The 18,125-nt window shown below is 46.5% G+C and overlaps 7 protein-coding genes across 7 annotated transcripts; 2 read left to right on the forward strand and 5 right to left on the reverse strand.

Moving 5' to 3' along the window:
* The first annotated feature begins 549 nt into the window (after positions 1-549).
* Positions 550-4,353, forward strand: F4812DRAFT_189861 (peptidase family M1-domain-containing protein). The gene is made up of 3 exons (XM_047930119.1): positions 550-610; positions 768-3,578; positions 3,719-4,353. Exons 2-3 carry the CDS (start codon positions 952-954, stop codon positions 4,335-4,337), a joined length of 3,246 nt encoding a protein of 1,081 aa, XP_047794036.1. The 5' UTR covers positions 550-610; positions 768-951; the 3' UTR covers positions 4,338-4,353.
* A 1,201-nt stretch (positions 4,354-5,554) lies between these two features.
* Positions 5,555-7,860, reverse strand: F4812DRAFT_189766 (uncharacterized protein). The gene is made up of 4 exons (XM_047930118.1): positions 7,068-7,860; positions 6,422-6,959; positions 5,956-6,368; positions 5,555-5,872 (listed from the first exon to the last, which is right to left on the reverse strand). Exons 1-4 carry the CDS (start codon positions 7,344-7,346, stop codon positions 5,666-5,668), a joined length of 1,437 nt encoding a protein of 478 aa, XP_047794037.1. The 5' UTR covers positions 7,347-7,860; the 3' UTR covers positions 5,555-5,665.
* A 597-nt stretch (positions 7,861-8,457) lies between these two features.
* F4812DRAFT_189764 (uncharacterized protein) lies at positions 8,458-9,465 on the reverse strand. The gene is made up of 4 exons (XM_047930117.1): positions 9,018-9,465; positions 8,920-8,951; positions 8,759-8,840; positions 8,458-8,677 (listed from the first exon to the last, which is right to left on the reverse strand). Exons 1-4 carry the CDS (start codon positions 9,111-9,113, stop codon positions 8,651-8,653), a joined length of 237 nt encoding a protein of 78 aa, XP_047794038.1. The 5' UTR covers positions 9,114-9,465; the 3' UTR covers positions 8,458-8,650.
* Positions 9,466-9,818: 353 nt separating this feature from the next.
* On the reverse strand, positions 9,819-12,039 carry F4812DRAFT_455832 (uncharacterized protein; the record flags this gene model as incomplete). The annotated part of the gene is made up of 5 exons (XM_047936887.1): positions 9,819-10,564; positions 10,616-10,881; positions 11,034-11,358; positions 11,453-11,859; positions 11,918-12,039. The coding sequence occupies 5 exons, from the start codon at positions 12,037-12,039 to the stop codon at positions 9,819-9,821; spliced, it is 1,866 nt and encodes a 621-aa protein (XP_047794039.1).
* A 2,192-nt stretch (positions 12,040-14,231) lies between these two features.
* On the reverse strand, positions 14,232-14,649 carry F4812DRAFT_455833 (uncharacterized protein; the record flags this gene model as incomplete). Its single annotated transcript, XM_047936888.1, has 2 exons — positions 14,232-14,393; positions 14,464-14,649. The coding sequence occupies 2 exons, from the start codon at positions 14,647-14,649 to the stop codon at positions 14,232-14,234; spliced, it is 348 nt and encodes a 115-aa protein (XP_047794040.1).
* Positions 14,650-15,393: 744 nt separating this feature from the next.
* F4812DRAFT_189884 (uncharacterized protein) lies at positions 15,394-16,547 on the forward strand. Its single transcript, XM_047930120.1, has one exon. The coding sequence runs from the start codon at positions 15,555-15,557 to the stop codon at positions 16,356-16,358; it is 804 nt and encodes a 267-aa protein (XP_047794041.1). The 5' UTR covers positions 15,394-15,554; the 3' UTR covers positions 16,359-16,547.
* Positions 16,548-16,735: 188 nt separating this feature from the next.
* Positions 16,736-17,923, reverse strand: F4812DRAFT_455835 (maintenance of mitochondrial structure and function-domain-containing protein; the record flags this gene model as incomplete). Its single annotated transcript, XM_047936889.1, has 3 exons — positions 16,736-17,314; positions 17,382-17,653; positions 17,740-17,923. The coding sequence occupies 3 exons, from the start codon at positions 17,921-17,923 to the stop codon at positions 16,736-16,738; spliced, it is 1,035 nt and encodes a 344-aa protein (XP_047794042.1).
* Positions 17,924-18,125: the final 202 nt, after the last annotated feature.

Consider the following 18,125-nt stretch of genomic DNA (forward strand, 5'->3'; position numbering starts at 1 on the left):
TTCTATTTTGTTCAAAATCAGGTTGTTTTCATGAATAGGCGTTTATGAAATGTGAATTCGCCGGGATGAAATTATTGATGTTTTTGTATACAAAGTACGTATTTGTATATAAATATTAAAGTGGGTTCGTTTTGTTACTAGCGTCGCTTTCTTAAGGTATTTTGCGTCTATGTATTTATACACCATATGTATCTAACGAGCTACCTAACTCTTGCTATTGTCAAGCCATTATTTATGGACCTTATTTTTTATTTCACTCTTAAACCTTCTATTTTGAGCAATTTGATACTCACTTCTTTATGACCTACCTGCACACATGCTGCAAGGGCTTTGGCCTAGACCATCAAAATATCAACTTTCTATTTATTCCATCAAATTGCCAAGTCCTCATTTAGCCAGACCTACCTAGGCACTTATAGTATGTGACCTTGGCCAGCCACTACTGCTGGATTACCGTGTCCGTATTATATCACCGTATTACCTATGTCATGTCATACGCCATAACTATCATCTAATCCATGACTTTTAATTCGATGCATATTTTGAGATACTATACTAGGTACCTAGGTAGTTAGTTATATGAGTCGTCTATAAAGCATATAAACAGCAGGTTAGTATGAATTCTACTTGGGGATGTTCCACTTCATAATATATTACCATCTCCCTCCATCTCTCTCTTCATCAATCGAGCAGTCGAGGTCCCCCTCTAGTCCCCACTTCGTCTATGTATTTTACATAGTACATGTTCGTATCTAATCCGTACCTAGGTACTACAGGCTACAGCACGGGATAGGTATCAGGTGGGTACCTAACTCAAATGGCGTTATCCGGTACCTTAGTAACCGCTAATACCGGACCAAGTACGCTACATTTAGGTAATACCTATGGAAATTAATAAGTGCCATGTAACTTTATAGTTCAAAATACCCTAAAAAGAAAAAGAAAAAAAATATGGCCTTTACTTCGGTTGATGTCATTGGGCGGTCGTATCGGCTCGCAGTTCCCCGTAGCTTTAGTGCTACAAACACCCGAAATTTAGTGAGGGGCAGCGTGCTTCGCTCCAGCTCCAGCTCCAACTCCAGCTCGAAGTCTGCTATCGTTTTTCCAACACCCTCAACACCTTCAACACCTGCTCACACGACATCTGGTTCGTCTACCTCATCTCTCCCCAAAAGTCCAACAGGAAAATATAACAATTCACCTTCATCTATTTCATCGGTATCTACCGTACGAGTTGATTGCTTTTTCAAGCCATCGGACAAGGGTCATAAGACATTCGTACCCTGTCGGTTATTCTCTTCTTCTTCTTCAACACCTGCCAAATCCGTCCATCTAACCTCTCTTGATTCGCAACATCATTTTCAAGTTAGATCCAGGCCCCACCATAACTCTTCCAGTTTTTCCCATCCTCTCCTTCGTCTACAACGTGGGGCAGCCCCTCTACATACAAATATATCAGCACGTGTGCCCAACAGCCGGTCCTTCTCGACCTCTTCCCCAGTTTGTTGTTCAGCCATCATACCCTCATCCATCATGGCAGACCGAGACGTTCTCCCTTCTACCGTTGTCCCCTCTCACTATGATCTCTCCATATCTTCCTTGAATTTTAAAGACTGGTCCTATGAAGGAACAGTGGACATACAAGTCTCCATTGCCGAACCTGTCAAGGAAATAGTCCTCAACTCTATCGAGCTCAAGCTACACGCAGCTAAGATAACAGTCGATCAGACCAAGTCTTCTCAGTCCCTGGAAACCACTACGTTCAACTATGACGAAAAGAAGCAGCGTGCGACCCTCGTCTTCGCTGACGAGGTTCCTGCTTCTCAGAAGGCCACTCTTCATATTACGTTCCAGGGAATCCTGAACAATGACATGGCCGGTTTCTACCGGAGCAAATACCAACCTACCGTTCCCGCTGCAGCTTCGGTACCCAGAGATGATACCTTTCATTACATGTTCAGCACCCAATTCGAGGCCTGCGATGCCCGTCGCGCTTTCCCTTGCTTTGACGAACCTCGACTTAAGGCAACTTTCGACTTCCAAATCGAAATCCCCGAGGACCAGGTTGCCTTGTCTAACATGCCCGTCAAAGACACCTCGAAGAGCAGGGACGGTTTCGTGACAGTTTCCTTCGAGCGGACTCCGGTTATGAGCACGTATCTTCTAGCCTGGGCCGTTGGCGATTTCGAGTACGTTGAAGCATATACCGACCGAAAATACAATGGAAAGCAGATCCCCGTACGTGTGTATACCACCCGGGGACTTAAGGAGCAAGGTCGATACGCTTTGGAACATGCCCCTAAAACCATTGACTTGTTTTCCGAGAGCTTCGGTATCGATTACCCCCTGCCAAAGTCCGATTTGCTTGCCGTTCACGAGTTTACGCACGGAGCAATGGAGAACTGGGGTCTGGTGACTTACCGTACGACAGCCGTCCTCTTCGATGAGAAGACCTCTGACGCCAGGTTCAAGAATCGCATTGCATACGTCGTCGCTCACGAACTAGCTCACCAATGGTTCGGCAACCTTGTCACTATGGATTGGTGGGATGAGCTTTGGTTGAACGAATCGTTTGCCACCTGGGCAGGATGGTACGCCGTTAATGAATTCCACCCCGACTGGCAGGTCTGGGCCCAATTCGTCAACGAGGGAATGGAATCGGCCTTCCAGCTTGATGGAATGCGCGCATCTCACCCCGTTCACGTTCCTGTCAGGGACGCTCTGGATGTAAACCAGGTCTTTGACCATATTAGCTACCTCAAGGGATGCTCTGTCTTACGAATGTTGGTCAATCATCTCGGTGAGAAAACCTTCCTCCAGGGTGTCGGAGCATATCTGAGGAAGCATGCTTACGGCAATGCCAAAACTGAATATCTCTGGGAGGCATTGGCTGAGGCCTCTGGAACCGACATCACTGCTCTTATGGGTAACTGGATAGAGAAGATAGGTCACCCAGTAGTGACCATTGCTGAGGAACCTGGGCAAATCTCGATCAAGCAGAATAGATACCTATCAACAGGCGATGTTAAGCCAGAAGAAGATCAGACTATATGGTGGGTACCTCTCGCCTTGCAGGGCAAGGTTGGACAACAGGACATTCAAAACTTGGCCCTCACCGAGAAGAGCGCAGTAATTCGCGATATCGACGACAACTTCTACAAGATCAACAGTAATGCCACCGGCTTCTACCGAACAAATTACCCTCCCGCTCGTCTTGCGAAGCTTAGCAAGCAGCTTGATCGTTTGAGTAATGAAGACAAGATCTCTATTATTGGATCTGCAGCAGATTTGGCCTTCTCCGGTTATGGTACTACACCTGCTCTCCTTTCTTTCCTCGAAGGGTTCAGAGGTGAGACAAACCAGCTTGTCTGGGCTCAGGTGCTAGACTCCCTTGGTCTTGTTAAAACTATCTTTGGTGACGATGAGGCTATCAAAAATGGTCTCGAGAAGTTTACTCTGGAACTTATCAGCGACGCAGTAGAGAAGATTGGTTGGGAGTTTCCGGAAGGCGAGGATTATCTCAGGGGTTTGCTGCGAAAGAGACTTTTGCTCAGTGCCGCAGCGAACGGTCATCCAGAGTAAGTCCCCCCCCCCCCCCCCTTTTTTTTTGGAAAAAAAAAAAAGATTACGTGTTTCGTTTTCCTGCAATCAAACCCATAATACTTGACAGTCATTTGTTTCCCATATACTCTGGTCTAATAGCTAACCAAATATTCAGAGTTGTTGAGAAGGCAAAGTCACTATTCGAGGCCTGGGTTGATAAGGGAACTCCTCTTCCTCACCCGAACTTAAAGACAGTGGTCTACCGTGCGGGTGTGAAGACCGACCCGGCAAAGGCGGTGGAGGCCCTCAAGAAAGAGTGGTTCACCGGAGCATCCTTTGATGGCAAACTGGCCTGCCTTGCTTCGCTAGGCCACGTTCGCGACCCCGAACTTATCTCCAACAGCGTCCTGCCCTTCAACAGTGACTTATCCCCACCTGCCCCTCCCTCCGAATCGGTGCCTTCAGGTGACATGCATACCATTGGTAGCACCTTGGCAACCAACTCAGTTGGTCGTCCGATCCAGTGGAAGTACATCCAGGAGAACTGGGACAAACTGACAACCAAGATGGCGAACCCGGTTGTCCTCGACCGCTTCGTCAAGCTTACGCTTTCGAAGTTCACTGACGCTAAGTACATCGACGAAATCGACGCCTTCTTCAAGGACAAGGATACAAGTGCTTTCGACCGGACCTTGGAGCAGGTCAAGGACGCTATCCGCGGCCGGGCTGCCTACCGCCAGAGGGATGCTCAAGCCATCAAGGAGTGGTTGAAGGCTAATGGTTATCTCCAGTAGAGAGAATACGTGTTAAGATATCGTAGACATATTATCTACGAAGCTTATGAAAGGGGGAAAAAGTATTGCATGGTTCTCGGCATAGAGCATTTACATGGAAAACATTGCAAAAGAGCCGTAATTCCTCAAAAAGCATAATAAGTAAAAATAACACAGCAGTTACAGTGACTTCGCCGTGAATTGTCTTGATGAGCTTAGAGTTAGGATTGTTTTGCTCGTGGTATTTGGTTGCGTAATACGGTATAGCTGAGTGATAAACTCGGTCTAGTATAAATAGACCCTGACATCCTAACTTAAGTCTTAAGTAGTGTCTATCTTCCATATAACTTGGAAGTTACCTACGTAACTAGGAGTTAAGAATATCATCTCCCCCTTCTCTCTCTTTTTCTCGTCAACTCTATGAAGTCCAACTCATCGGTATGATTATAAACATAGGTAGGTAGGCTTCTCAAATTTACTATTTGTAAGTAGTGTAGAACTTCTAACTCTTACGGTTTGACTGCTACCTAGCACCTCCTAAGCTAGCAGCCAAGTCGAGCCTCTCTTTCTTCCCAATATGTACCCGAGGTATAGTAATCCCTCGAAACCTCTCACAACAACAATAATAATCATACCTATACCTCTCATCATCATCATTACTATTTATACGCAAGGGGAGTTTCACACGCAATCCTTACAAAACACACGGATATAAGCAAGCAGACAAGCAAGAAAAAAAAAACAAAAGTGGTATATCCTCATGATCTTGGGTCTCATTAACCATTTACGCCGGGCCGAAACTTTTTCTTCTGTTCTTCATTTTTTTTTCTCTCGCCTTCTCGTAAATGCCAACGAAGAAAAAAAAATCCATTTTTGGTACAGACAAACAAACCAGGAGAATCCTATTCCCTCACCCCCACTCCACCCAATCCGATGATGCTGCGAGGTGCGGGAAAGAGAGCCAACGCCCAGTTTGTGACCCACCATCCTGTTATGTTGTTGTTGTCGTTTTTTTTCTTCCTTTTTTTATTTATTTATTTTATCAAATCAGAAGGCCAAACCCAGACGTATCTGGAGAAGCCCGCCGATCCCTGCTTTTACAATTATCCTCCTTCTCCTTCCCGTGAGTGACACAAGCGCGACCACCGAATTGTGACAGTGCCTTAGTTTTAATATCGAGATTATTATTCCTGTACAAAACCAGACGGGGCAGAGAAGTCTAGATACGGTCGAGAGAGAGAAAGAGAACGAAGGTAGGGTAGATATCAGCGCCATGACTGCCGAGCCAGGAGCCGATCCCGAGAGATGCGACAGTAAAATCGACGGACACCGGCACGAGACTGAATCCTCTACGATTCATCAGTTCGGGGTCTTCCGCCGCGTCCCATCCCGCCGCGGCCGCGACCTCGTCCCCGTCCCCGTCCCTCTCCGTGTCCTCGCCAGCCGCCACGGTAGTCGCCCCGGCCACGTCCTCTCCAGCCTCCTTCGCGGTCACCTCGCGGCCGGTTGCGCTGGACTTGGTGGAATCCGTCGTTCGCTTCGGCGGGAGCACGAGACTAGATGATAGTTAGCACTGCTATATTGCAATCCATCTGAAAATAAAATCTGTGTTATGATAACAACTCTTCTATTTACTTACCTCTGGTGGGTTGTCGGGCTGTTCGTCAGCCCAAGATTGAACGTTGCCCGCTGCTGCGGGAGTCGCCGTTAAGCCAGTTTCTGTTTCAGTAGGATCTCGGGGGACCTTAACCCAGTCTTCCTGGGAAACCGAGGCGCTCAGCTCGTTGTTAGCATCCCATTGGGACTCGGCAGCAGCGTTAGCAGCGTCATCGGCAACGTCGGCGTTCTCGGGAACGCCAGGTGTCGACGACGGTTCGGTGTGGCCGTTGGTTAATTGGACCGTATCTCCAGTGCTGTCGATCTCTGTAAGGCCGGCATGGGCAACGGTCGGGTCAGTTTCGTTAGTGATTTCTACAGGTGCTTCCGTAACTTCAGTTGCCTCGGCAGCGAACAGACTAGCATGGGCCGCGGACACAGCCTTGACCTGAGCATCTGCGAGAAGGTCAGCGACAGGAGAATAAAAGAGGCGTACCGTATATACGAACAAGTTGTCTGAAGCTCCTCCCCGCTAACACTGGTGGTCTTCTCTTCGGAGCCTTCGATCAGCTTAATCATAGTAGAAACAGCATTCTCGTCTCCCGAATACACATTAAGAAGGACTCCCTCCAACGCCATGTTCTCGTCGAGACCAGCATCTGCCTCCTCCGTTCTTCGAGCAGCAGCGAGTCGGAGGAACTGGGAGAGTATCAGGAGGCTGTCATGTTGAACCTTCTGGACCCTTTGAGCCTCAGCGGCAGCTTGTTCCTTAAGTTCGCTAATCGCATCGGCCTTCTCCTTCTCGAATTTCTCCGTTAGGGATTTCTCTAGGCTAGCCTTGTCGGCTGCGGCGCGAGCTCGGTATTCCTCATCCACCTTCTTATACTGGGCGAGTTGCTCCTCGAGCTGGGCAAGCTGGGCTTCCAGCTGGGGCTTCTTCAGGCGCTGGGCGCGCTGGTCGGCGTTGATAATCTTGGCATTTACAAGATCATCTAGCGACTTGTCCTTGTGCTGTTCGATTATGGGGTCGGTCTTGGAGGCGTTGCTCTAAAAAGAAAAAATGTATTTGTTAGGTTGCAAGCTCCACTCAGCAATAAGCAAGAGAGGGGGGAGGGGCAGTGAAAGAGTGTGCATGAAGCGACTGATGCAACTTACGATCTTTTTGTTCACGTTACGGATGTTCCTAGTAAAACGAGTTAGCGAGAAGTAAAGCGTTAGAATGCGACGAGGTGTCACTAACTTTTGGAGCTCACGGACGTAAGGGCTCTCAGAGCTGTCATCCTGACCTTCTTGACCGGCGACGGAACCAGCCTTCTCGGGCACGGACAAAGCAGACGGGGCTGGAGAATCGGTTCGCTCAGCCTTAGCCTTCTTCTTCTTTGCAGACTTGGGTTCGGTCTGAACAGGTGGGTTCTGAACGGTAGTAGAAGGCATAATGTATTGGGATGACTTAAGTCCTGTGTTCGTCGTTTCGGGTAAGTGGGATAAATTTTTATTTTTATTTTTATTTTTTTATTTTATTTTTTGGAGGGGGAGCTTGTTTGCTTAACTTGGCGAATCGTTGGATTCAAGGTTAGGTAGGTACGTATAAAAGAGGAAGAAAAAAAAAAAGAACGCCGGATGCAAGTTGCAGTATTGTAGATCTGACAAAATGCAAAAAGGTTCTTGCGCAGTAAAATGATAGAGGTGGTTAATTTTTTATTTTTTCTTTGGAGTTTCGGTTTATAGGTTGAGTTGAGGTTAGGTAAGGTTCAGGTAACTAAAAGTGAGGTTTTGAGGTTGCGTTGTGTGGCAGTTGGAGTAAGTTTTGGTTGGTCTTGGAATTGGCCTTTGGTTGGTGCCTTTGGTGCCTTGGACTGCTTTGAGAGGTACTTTGGACCTTGGGTTTAAGAGTGCCAAGGTGGATATTATTTTTCTGCAAGTGCGAGGTTTTGGGTCCAAAGTTTTAAGAGATCGGAATTTTTTAACCAGGGTTTTATCGTTAGCTGCTTAGGTACCCTAGACCCGCCTATGACCGCCCCTTAGGTTTAGGTAGGTATCAGGCCCCGAAGCCCTCTAAACAGTCACACTGCTTCCCTCATCCAACGGCTCATGCCACAGCTTCGATCTAACAACTGTCTAACAACTGCTAAGCTTGTTTGTGCCTTTACACCTTACGTAGAAGTACCTTTTTTTGTTTTTGTTTTTGTTTTTTTTTTCTCCATCAGCGAAACTTGGAGAAACTTTAAGAATTTCAAAGTGGGACAATAAACGAAATCCACGATATTTAGTCCCATCATCGTGTTCAGATGCACTTTGCCATGTTTTGCCTTTTGCCTTTTGCCTTTTTTTAATTTCCCTTCTACTTTTCATACATCCTCATTATTCATCCCGGTTCCTTTTTCTTAAAACTTGCCGACAGGTAGCCTTAACGACCATGTTTGATATCTTCAACACAACACCACCTCAGAAATACTTATACCCGTGCATCGCAAGCAAAGCTGAGTCGGGTGTGTGTACGATATTGTGTACGATATACCTATGCGCTGTACCAATATTATCGGCGCCCACTGTTAAGTCCGATGTATAACAACCTGTATCCACCAACTTGTTACTCGCGCAAGGCGCGCTTGGTCAAAGTGAGACAAGAGTAAAAGGATACTTCAGCTAGGTAACTATATGCCTTGGCTCCAGATATTCAGTTATCTTCATTGGCCAAGACCAAGTTATATCAAGCCTAGTAGTAAACTCGTTCTATTTCATCCCTTGAACTTGGCCAGGGTGTCCTTCGAGCACGTTAGCGATTCATCTTTTGCATTTATAAAGATATAAAGGTATAAATGTGTTAGTTTACGCTTATAACTTACCGCTGTAGCTTTCTTCACACTCCTAGCACTTATACCCCTTTCGCCAGCTTGTTTCGCGTCGATAGCTGCCTCCTTCATAAGTCTAGTTTATAGGGTTAATATTTCATAAAAAAAATAATATAAAAAAAACTCCAAAAGAGGAAGAGGAGGGGGAATCGTACGTTTGCATGAAGAGTACGTAGTCTAAAAATATCTGTGGTGGTGCACACATCTAATTAGAACGCGTCGTGAACGTGAACGCGAGCCGAGTCAGCCTTACCATAACATCGACGTTTTTGCTAACGTTGCAGTTGGAATGCGCTTTTACGATCTTTTTCACCGTCGCCCTCGGGTAAAGCTTCTGTCCTGGGGCCATCTTGAATTATATCGAATAAGAAGGACGGGTTTTTGATGCGATCATGTCTTGCTTGCTCGACCAAAGAAGTTTAAACGATGGATTCTGCCCAACTCGAATTGTTGATTTTTGAAGATGGCAGCTAACGAAGAGACCCAATCGGCAGATGTACGAAGTACCTCCTACCTACATGGTACCTAGGTACCTAGAGGTAGGTACGGTTTACGCACGTTAAAGATGCAAAAGTACACAAGTACAACCAAGGGTAGAGCTTGGGCCCGGTCCCCCACTCTTTAACCCTCTTAAACCCTTGCATTGAACTTGCAGAAACATGGCAGAGCTTCTTCTTCATTCAACAACATCATCACGTGCTATTGTCAACATCAACTTTTTATAATTACAAGGATAGGTTCCTTCTCATATTACGTATATTACCAAGTGAGGTTATTGTAGGTAGGCTATCAACTCATCCAAATAATCACCTAAATACTTTTGAATTGAGTAGATGATTTATCTGAAAACACTAATAACAAATGTACAATACGATAAAAGAAATAATCATGAGCTCTCTAAGCTGGGGTAGGTTAGAGATGCTCGCTGAACAACAAAAGATGTTTCCATGCTCTCTGGGCTTGCCCCGTGACACGAACCGCAAACAGAATCATACCAATACTTCGGATCGTTCCTTCATAGCCCTATATTTCAAACCACCATTCTGCTCTGTGCTCAGTTCCCCGACAGACCGAACCCCATATTCACGTCATCCAAGTTGTTGATAAAAATTTGATCATTGTTATCGATGTCCCAATTGGCCAGATCGAGGTCATTGGATACAGTTGGCTGGCTAGTATTACTAGTAAGAGACACTGTATCCATAAGAGCTAGAGAGCTCTGGTTCGAAGTCGGATCCCGCTGAAGCCAAGGAGCACCATCATACGCTACGATGGGGCTATTATTGTACATCTGTGGCTCACCAAAACCGGTCAAATTGTCAGGATGAGAGTTAATCCCGCTATCGAGCATAAAGTCGAACCTATCATCCATTGACCATGCGTTCATAGACCCTGATGGCAAGTCGATATGTTGAGATCCGTGTACGTACCGCTGTTCATCTTGTGCATCTCCGATAATATTGCCTAGCGGGGAACACCTCGGCGTACTAAGCATGCTTCCTTGGAAGTCAGACCCAAAAGAAGTATCGCTGGTTACATTGTCCTCTGTAACCTCAACGAATCCGGTTTCTGGTGATTTGCCAGGAATTTCCCGACGTTGGCGGAAAGCTTTTGGTCGTGCCAAAATCGTCTCTACCTTTTCTTGAAGTAGATTCGTTATTTTTTGGGAAAGGTCTTCTTGATCTACCGCCCAAAATTTCGTTTTGTCTACGAGAAGCGCGCTGACGTCCTGCGCAATATCCCCTTTGGCGTATTCATAACGATCAAATACTTCGTAGTCTTCCATGACAGGGTCAAAATCTATTGCAGGTTAGCTTGGGAAAGGCATAGGAGAATGTGAGTAGGAATTACTCTGGTCGGGAATCATGCCATCTCTCGGAAATAGAGCTTCCCACAGGTGCACCCAATTTTTAATCTTCTGACCCATTTCCCTGCTCTTTAATTGTATATCGACTGTCTCTCCAAAGCCATCTTCGGGATCAGAATCCTGGGTACCTGGTATAGATCCAGGTGGATAGGGGCAAAGTCGTATATGTATCATTAATTCAGAACTCAACGAAAAAGCAGCCTGGCACCGAGGGCATCTATCTTTAAAGTGGGCTGATGTGAGGTGCTTCCTGTTGGATATTAGTTCTCTATGATGATATGATGCGATGACCTTGTCCTCATCTTGCAGTTGGGACAGCTACTAATGAGCACCTAAGGTACCTGTACCTAACGCGTCTGAAGTCTCAAAATGAATACGATACAAGGAGAAAATATAACTCACTTCAACTCCGTCATATTAGGAAATGACCTATTGGCGCATTTCTCATGGTCGCGAACATTAAACCTGATGGGGTTCCGCTTCCTGTATGGACAGCTAAATCCCTCTTGAACCCGATACTTTTTATTCCTGTTTTTAACACTAAGTCTGTTCTGCGGGGGAGAACCAGACTGTGATGTTCTCCCACCTGGAAGAATGGAACCTCCCGACGGAGAAGATTCAGATTGATCGCCCAGGGGCCGGATAGCACGAGCGGATCTACAACTCTCTCCAGCATCATGTGTGTCTCCGGGGGTGGCATCAAATTCGTCATCCTGTAGGTTATGCCCTTCATCTCGTAGTATATTGGCGCATTGCCATTTGACCTGTTCGAAGGCATAAATGACACGAAAGGGCCGTATAAGTCTAAGCAAGACTTATACCGAACCACTGCGATAAAGCATCATCTGCCGCTTTCTCGAGATCTATATCTTCGTCATCCGAGTACTTATCCACGCTATCCAAGCTTCCGTGAGAACTGGGTGTTTCTGCGCTTGGAGACTGATCACATAGCTGGTCGGTTGTACTTGGATTCGGATAAGAACTCATGGTCGATGCCTTGCCTGACGATGGCGCCTGTTTATCTCCAAGCGGCGTCGAATTCTGGTTCTTGGCAAATTCCGAGGCCTCTGGAGGAGGATGGTAACAAAGCAAAGTATGATCGGCTTCGATATTTAAGGCAGCATTGAAAGGGAAGTACCAACTTTTATCGGCACGGTTTGATTCGATGCCAAAAAGGGCCACGTCCTCGTGATCTTTCTTCGCCACCTTTGCCGGGCGTAATGCCGGGCTTGCGGGTGTCGAGTGTAGAGGAGAAGTGTAGTGGGTAGAACAGGAAGATTGATGACGAATGTCGCCTGGAGAACGTAGAACCGTGCGACTTTGAATCTGAGATTGACGTTGTTCTTGTTGAGGAGATCTCCTCTGCGACACTCTGGTTTCTGTTATAACTACTGGTCGAGGAAGACATGTTTGTTCTTTGGTCTTGTTGTTATAGGAAGTACGTGATGATTAGGTATCTTGCGGGCGCTGAGCGTATGGGGCTCTTCGAGGGTTACCGAAAATCTCAGCTTATACGAAATATAGGTATATAGGAGGTAGACATCTCAGATGGTCGGTCTGCTGTAATTTATCTGCATGTCCATAATCAATGAATTTACCATTTATTTAATGTGTCCATACTGTTACCACGTAAATTCAGGGGGCAGGGGCGGAAGGGGGCCGGAGATTTTATTATTGGTTCAGTCAAACTAAGCTGAAGCGTATATTTCGGAGCCAATCCTGTGCTACTGTCATCTTTTAGGACGTGACAACTACTACATGAAAAGTCAGCCAAGCTGATCCGGCACACTTTTATCATGATAACCTGGCTACCTACATATACTTTGCCAAGTTTGAGGGCTAGGATTCGTTGGAACGGGCTGGCGTTTCCACCACATTCGGTTCCCGGTCTCATTACCCTGTGACCCTCCTCGATCTTTCTTCTTGCCCTAGGCTACTTTTCCTCAACCAATAGGGCGATTTGAGGAGCTTTTCCCTGAGTTGGATGTTTTTAAGCCGCTAGGGTAGGTCTATTCAGATTATGACCCTGAAGAAAAGCAAGCGTATCCTAAATTTAGGATTCTCAACTTACATTCTGTAAAGTGTAAGATACTTAACCCAGCGCATGCGCAATACGAAATGCGGCTCTAATGGTTAAAGCTTTGATCACTATGCGTCTTTCCCCTATCTTGAGCTCAGGAGAGTCTGCTTGAAGGGTGTTTTTCTTGCCTAAGAATCGCTTCAGGTATACACCTGGAATTTGGATTCCGTCGCATTGTAGGCAGTGAAGATGGATGATATTATTCGCAGATAGATTTATAGGTCCATGAATAGCTACAAAAGGAGAACTTAATTTTCGCGTCTCTCAAGACATATACTGTTCCCTCACAGCAAATAACACTCACCACAGGTCGAACGACAAGAACTCAGAATCCATTCCTTATTAAATTATCCATAAACCAGCATAGTCCTTGTGCAACCGCATTGAGGGCAATATCGGCAACTAAAGCAACTACTCTATTTGTTGATATATCTATCAGATATTCCCTCGTCATCCTCAAAATGTCTCCTACTACATGTACACCAGAGACCCTAAGCAGCCATGAAACGTGAGTGTTCAGTAGTACTTATATTTACCTACTTTAGCCATTGTAGGGATTCTTTGCACCATTAGCTAATATGTATCAGCGCTGCCAGGAAATTTCTGAACTCGGTAGTTGCTAAACATTTGAGTGATAAGAGTTCCTTGCAAGACCGACTCATTCAAAGCATAGGGAGCTGGAAATCCCAAGACGAGAAAAGACGTGCCAAGGGGATACTCGATCAAATTAAAAAGTACGACGATACATACCCATCAAGAAGTACTCAAAGCCAATAAGATGTGTAAACTAGATTAAGTGTGTCAGGGGTACAGGGGTACTAGTCACTAGAATAGTGTACCTAAGGTATATAAGGAGCACGCTGCTCCCTCAAAGGTCTCTCGAGGGGCAAGCGCTAATATATCACGACTCTACACTGCATACTTGATACTTTCTACGTGCTACTGTCTCTAGTGTTCACTCTGCGTACGACATACATCACGGGATCTCTCTGACAGTATATGATATCCATCGCCGAGCATACATAACACCTAGAGAGATGATTATCCTAAAATACCAATTTGTGTTTACCTATTGTCAACCTACCTAGATAGGTACCTACGTGAATGCATTGGAAAATACACAGAGCTCAACTAATGAATGGATACCTACCTATGTAATGCTGGAGAGTTCATTAGGAGCTCTCTGCATCGTAACAGATAGTATATTATCATGTTAGGTGCCTATTCAAATGATTTGATGATATTAATAATACCTAAGGCACCTGATACAGGAAAGATAGAAATAAATTAATTCACGATGTTTTGCACGTATTTTCAGATTAAATGACAATAGGTTATATTATCAAATGTTCGAGGGGCTCAAACCCCTGAATTGTTACCTAGCTACCTTTTTTCTTTTTTTTTATGTTATAAGAGTCCCACGAGCTTAATGGGCTTTAGCAAGATATGAGAAGTGGTTCATGAGAGCGGCGGATGGTTGCAAGGAATCATCCTTCAGCCACCTAGATGACCTACTCCTTCTAAGCCGAAGCCGAAGTGGAGGTGGAGGTGGGAGCATCGGTAGCGTCGCCAGGAGTGAAGTCGCCCGATACGAAGTGAATCTTCTGCCCCTTGGCATTGAAGAATTGGAGGTTGCCGTCCCCAGTCGCCTTCCGGAAGCTTTCACCACAGCAGCTGCTAAACTATAGAGAGGAGAAATATGTTAGCAATTATACATATTAAAGATCATGGGGGAAAGGGGGTAAAGCTTACGACTCCGGAACAGGTTTCAGGAGGGCAGTCCTTTGCCTCGCAGTAGTAGCATCCGGGCATGCAGCAGAAGTTGTAGAACACCTTCGACTGGGGCGTAGTCGCCTGAGAGGCTGGTTCGGCGCTGGCGAGGGCCAGGGGAGCGCCGATGATGGCTCCGACGAGGAAAGCGAGAGTGGAGAACTGCATCTTGCTCGAGGTGAAGCTTTGTGGGCTGTCGGTGGTTTGAGTTGAGTAATAAGCGAATGTGTTTACTTTTGAGTGTGTGGTTGGGTTTGCTGATAGAGATCTATGCAGGATAGGATGATGGAAAAAGCAAAAGCAAGAATATCGTGTTCTACGTAGTATTTATATAGTATTTCCTATAAGGCATTGCTCTACATATGTAAAGATACAAGTTGAAAGTCAGGAAACAATTCTGCTGCTACATGAATGACTGCGTGTTTGTTTTGGACCAGAGTTATCACTATACACATACAGTATGTTTATTCAGTTTCGTTACCTCTACTATGCTTTAACATCTTGAATCGAGGCTCTAGGGAGGTTGTTAGGAAACGATTGCATTCTTAAGTTAGGAACCACTTACATGTTGCTATTCATTAGCTCTTTGTTTTACCCAGTCACCTCCTTTTCTCGGTATGTTTTCTCCCTAGCCCCATACAACACTAGATCGACTTCGATCGCTTTTACGAGGTACCATCTCCGTAGAAATAAGATATTTACCGGGTATAGATATAACTGTAATGACATGCATTAATAGAATGCGATTCACTGTGTGGCTCAGCCGATGGACTACATATAGGTCACTACATATGAACGTTGACTCGTGTCCAAAGAGCCCTAATACGATTTTGGGGATACCTAATATAAGAAGGGGATTGTGAATTAGGTAATAACCATGATTCAAGGAGAAAAACGGAAGTATACCAATACCCTTACATCTGGTTATAGTTAATAATAGTGATACTTTACAGTTTAAATACAGTATCACACTGTACACAGTTACATCTCAGACTCAATCAATTAACATCCACATCCACGACTCACCCAGGAAATCAATTATCAAATTAATCATCAGAGTAGTAATAATAATAATGTCCTCGCCAGTGCCCACGCCACGGCAATTCCTAACATCCCTAATAGAGAGCCTAAACTCAATCCCAACACCCACCACCACCCCCCTCCAACCCAGCGCGGTCGCAGCTAACCCCCTCAAACTCATCCCGCCAGCCTATCGGCCGCTCCTCACCACCCTCTACGCAGTATACCCGCTGACGTTACTCCCGGCCCTAGACATACTAGACAGACGTCTCGCAACGCGCATCGTCGTAGGGCCGTCTCATCCACAGGGTGGTGGTGAAGCAGCACTTTCCGGACCCTCTCCTTCTTCTTCTTCTTCTCCTTCTTTTTCTCCATCACCATCGCAAACCCGCGAAGAAAAAAGGGGGCAGCGGCAGCAGCACGTCTTCTTCATCGTGCGCTCCGCGCAACTGCAGCACCCGCGCCGCGAGTCTCCCGCCTCCGCTTTCGCTTCCGGCCCGCGGTACGTCGTGCGCCCCGCCGCCTGGAATTGCAGCTGCGCGGCGTTCGCGTTCGCCGCGTTCCCGCGGGGCGAGGACCGGGAAGCCGGCCCGTACGCCGTCGGCCCGTGTTCTCCTTGCCTAGGACCGGCTCCGGCTCCGGCTCGGGAGGGTAGTGATGAGGATGAGCCGAGCGGCTGGCAGTTCGGCGCGCTGAGCCGTGACGGGGCCGACGGGAGCGGCATCGCCGGGGTGCCCTGCTGCAAGCACCTGCTCGCATGCGTGCTGGCTGAGCGGTGGAGCGCCGTGCTGGGAGGGTACGTCGAGGAGAAGGTTGTTGGGAGGGAGGAGGCTGCGGGTTTGGTGGCTGGTGTTTAAAGGGGGTAAGTGTGTTGGAGGGAAAGGAGAGGGGGTGTCCGAGGGTATGATTGATTTTACGAAGTGACGAACGAGTATTCTACGTATGTACTCGCCCAACCTTGGGATGGACTTATTCAGGGCTATAATGTAATATGATGGCATGCAAACATTGCTGGGTACATATCCCATCACCTCACGAGGAATTAATGCCCGAGAGAGATAAAATCATGTCTTCATCAGGGTTCAGTCCTCCGACCAGAACTCTATAGATCGATTTTGCACGCATGAGGTATCCCCAACCTCCGAAAAATCAGCCTCTCATCGTAAGAGTATTAATGTACAGGGGGTTTTAGTAATTTCGTATTCCGTCTACTCATAAAAACAAAAAGGCTTTACTATTTCTTCTTTTCCTTGTCGTTACCCTTCTCTGTAGAATCGCCGTTAATGCCGTTTTCCTTCTTGTCCTTGTCGTCTTTGCCTGCCGCCGCGGCAGCTTCCTCCTTCGCCTCCTTCTCTTCCTGTTGTTGCCGGTTCTGGATCTTGTTCTCGATCAGGTCGTGGAACGCCGTGATGGCGCGGATTAAACTGCTGAGGTAGATGGCGAGGAGCTGGTCGTTCGTCTTGACGCTCATCGCGTAAGATAGTTCGCCCACGTTACCGGCCTTTCCTTCGACGCCAGGCTTAGGTGTCGACAGGTTGGGGAGTAGGTTGAAGATATCTTGGAGGTTTCCTAAGACGGCGTGGTTCACTGGTAATTTACCGTCTTGAACTTTCTGGAGGTATGCTTGGATATCACGTAATCGGAGATGTAGTCCTTGCAAAGATTGCAGCTGGTTTGTGATTCGTGTTGATAGAGTTCCGATAGCCACGTCGCGAATATCTCGGAGTAGGTGCTCGACGCCAATCTCTTCCGCCTCCACAGCTTCGATAGTGGAAGGGGTGTGTACAAAGGTTTTGGATGTGGTTGTGCCGTCCTGTTGATTCTTAGACTAAGTGTTCTTTTATATGCGATGCTATTATAGCGTTTACTTAGCTACTTACGTCTTTGATCTCCTCTACTGCAAAGTACGCATCTGTTGGGACACCAGACTCCTTAGGTTGGACGTCGATGATGACTAGAAGCGGGTTTGGGGTGTATCGCTTGAAGAGCTCGTTGATCTGAAGGTCGGATGCGCGCAGTTTGGGTCCCGAGTGGTACCAGCCTATTAACTTCTCTCGGGCGTTGACCTTCTTAAACATGTCGTTCATGTTCTCGACATAGTTGTGATCTAAGAACCAGACGGACGGATCGTCGCTATCTTCCTCGAACGGAACTATTTTAGAACGAATCAAGGTTAGCGGAGCTGATGCGGGCAACGTAGCAAGAGAGTATATATATATATATAATCATGCGACCAACCTGCAAAGCTGTTTGACACCCGTACATTATTCCCATCGTTCTGACCCAACAGAACACCGACCACCCGCTTCCGTGTGCCCTTGGCTACCCGATTGAAATGGTCTACGACGGAGAGAAGGACGAGAGGGGCAACTGTAACATTTTTGTTGACGAAGGAAAGGGTCTCGGCTGTGGTGGTAGGCATCTTGAGGGAAGGGATTAGGAAAATAAAAAGGGAAAAATGGAATGCGAAAAGGAAGGTTTGGTAACTCAAGATAAACGAGCTTGATGGAAGGTTGATAAACAGATAGATATTATGTATGTAGGTAGGAAAGGCTGTCGTATGTGAGGCTGCCTTCTTACGAAATCCCGGCAAGCTCAGCTCTTGATTGAGTTTAGTGCCGAAT

This window comes from Daldinia caldariorum (genome assembly GCF_022478825.1).
Source record: "Daldinia caldariorum strain CBS 122874 unplaced genomic scaffold F4812scaffold_2, whole genome shotgun sequence".
Taxonomy (NCBI): domain Eukaryota; kingdom Fungi; phylum Ascomycota; class Sordariomycetes; order Xylariales; family Hypoxylaceae; genus Daldinia; species Daldinia caldariorum.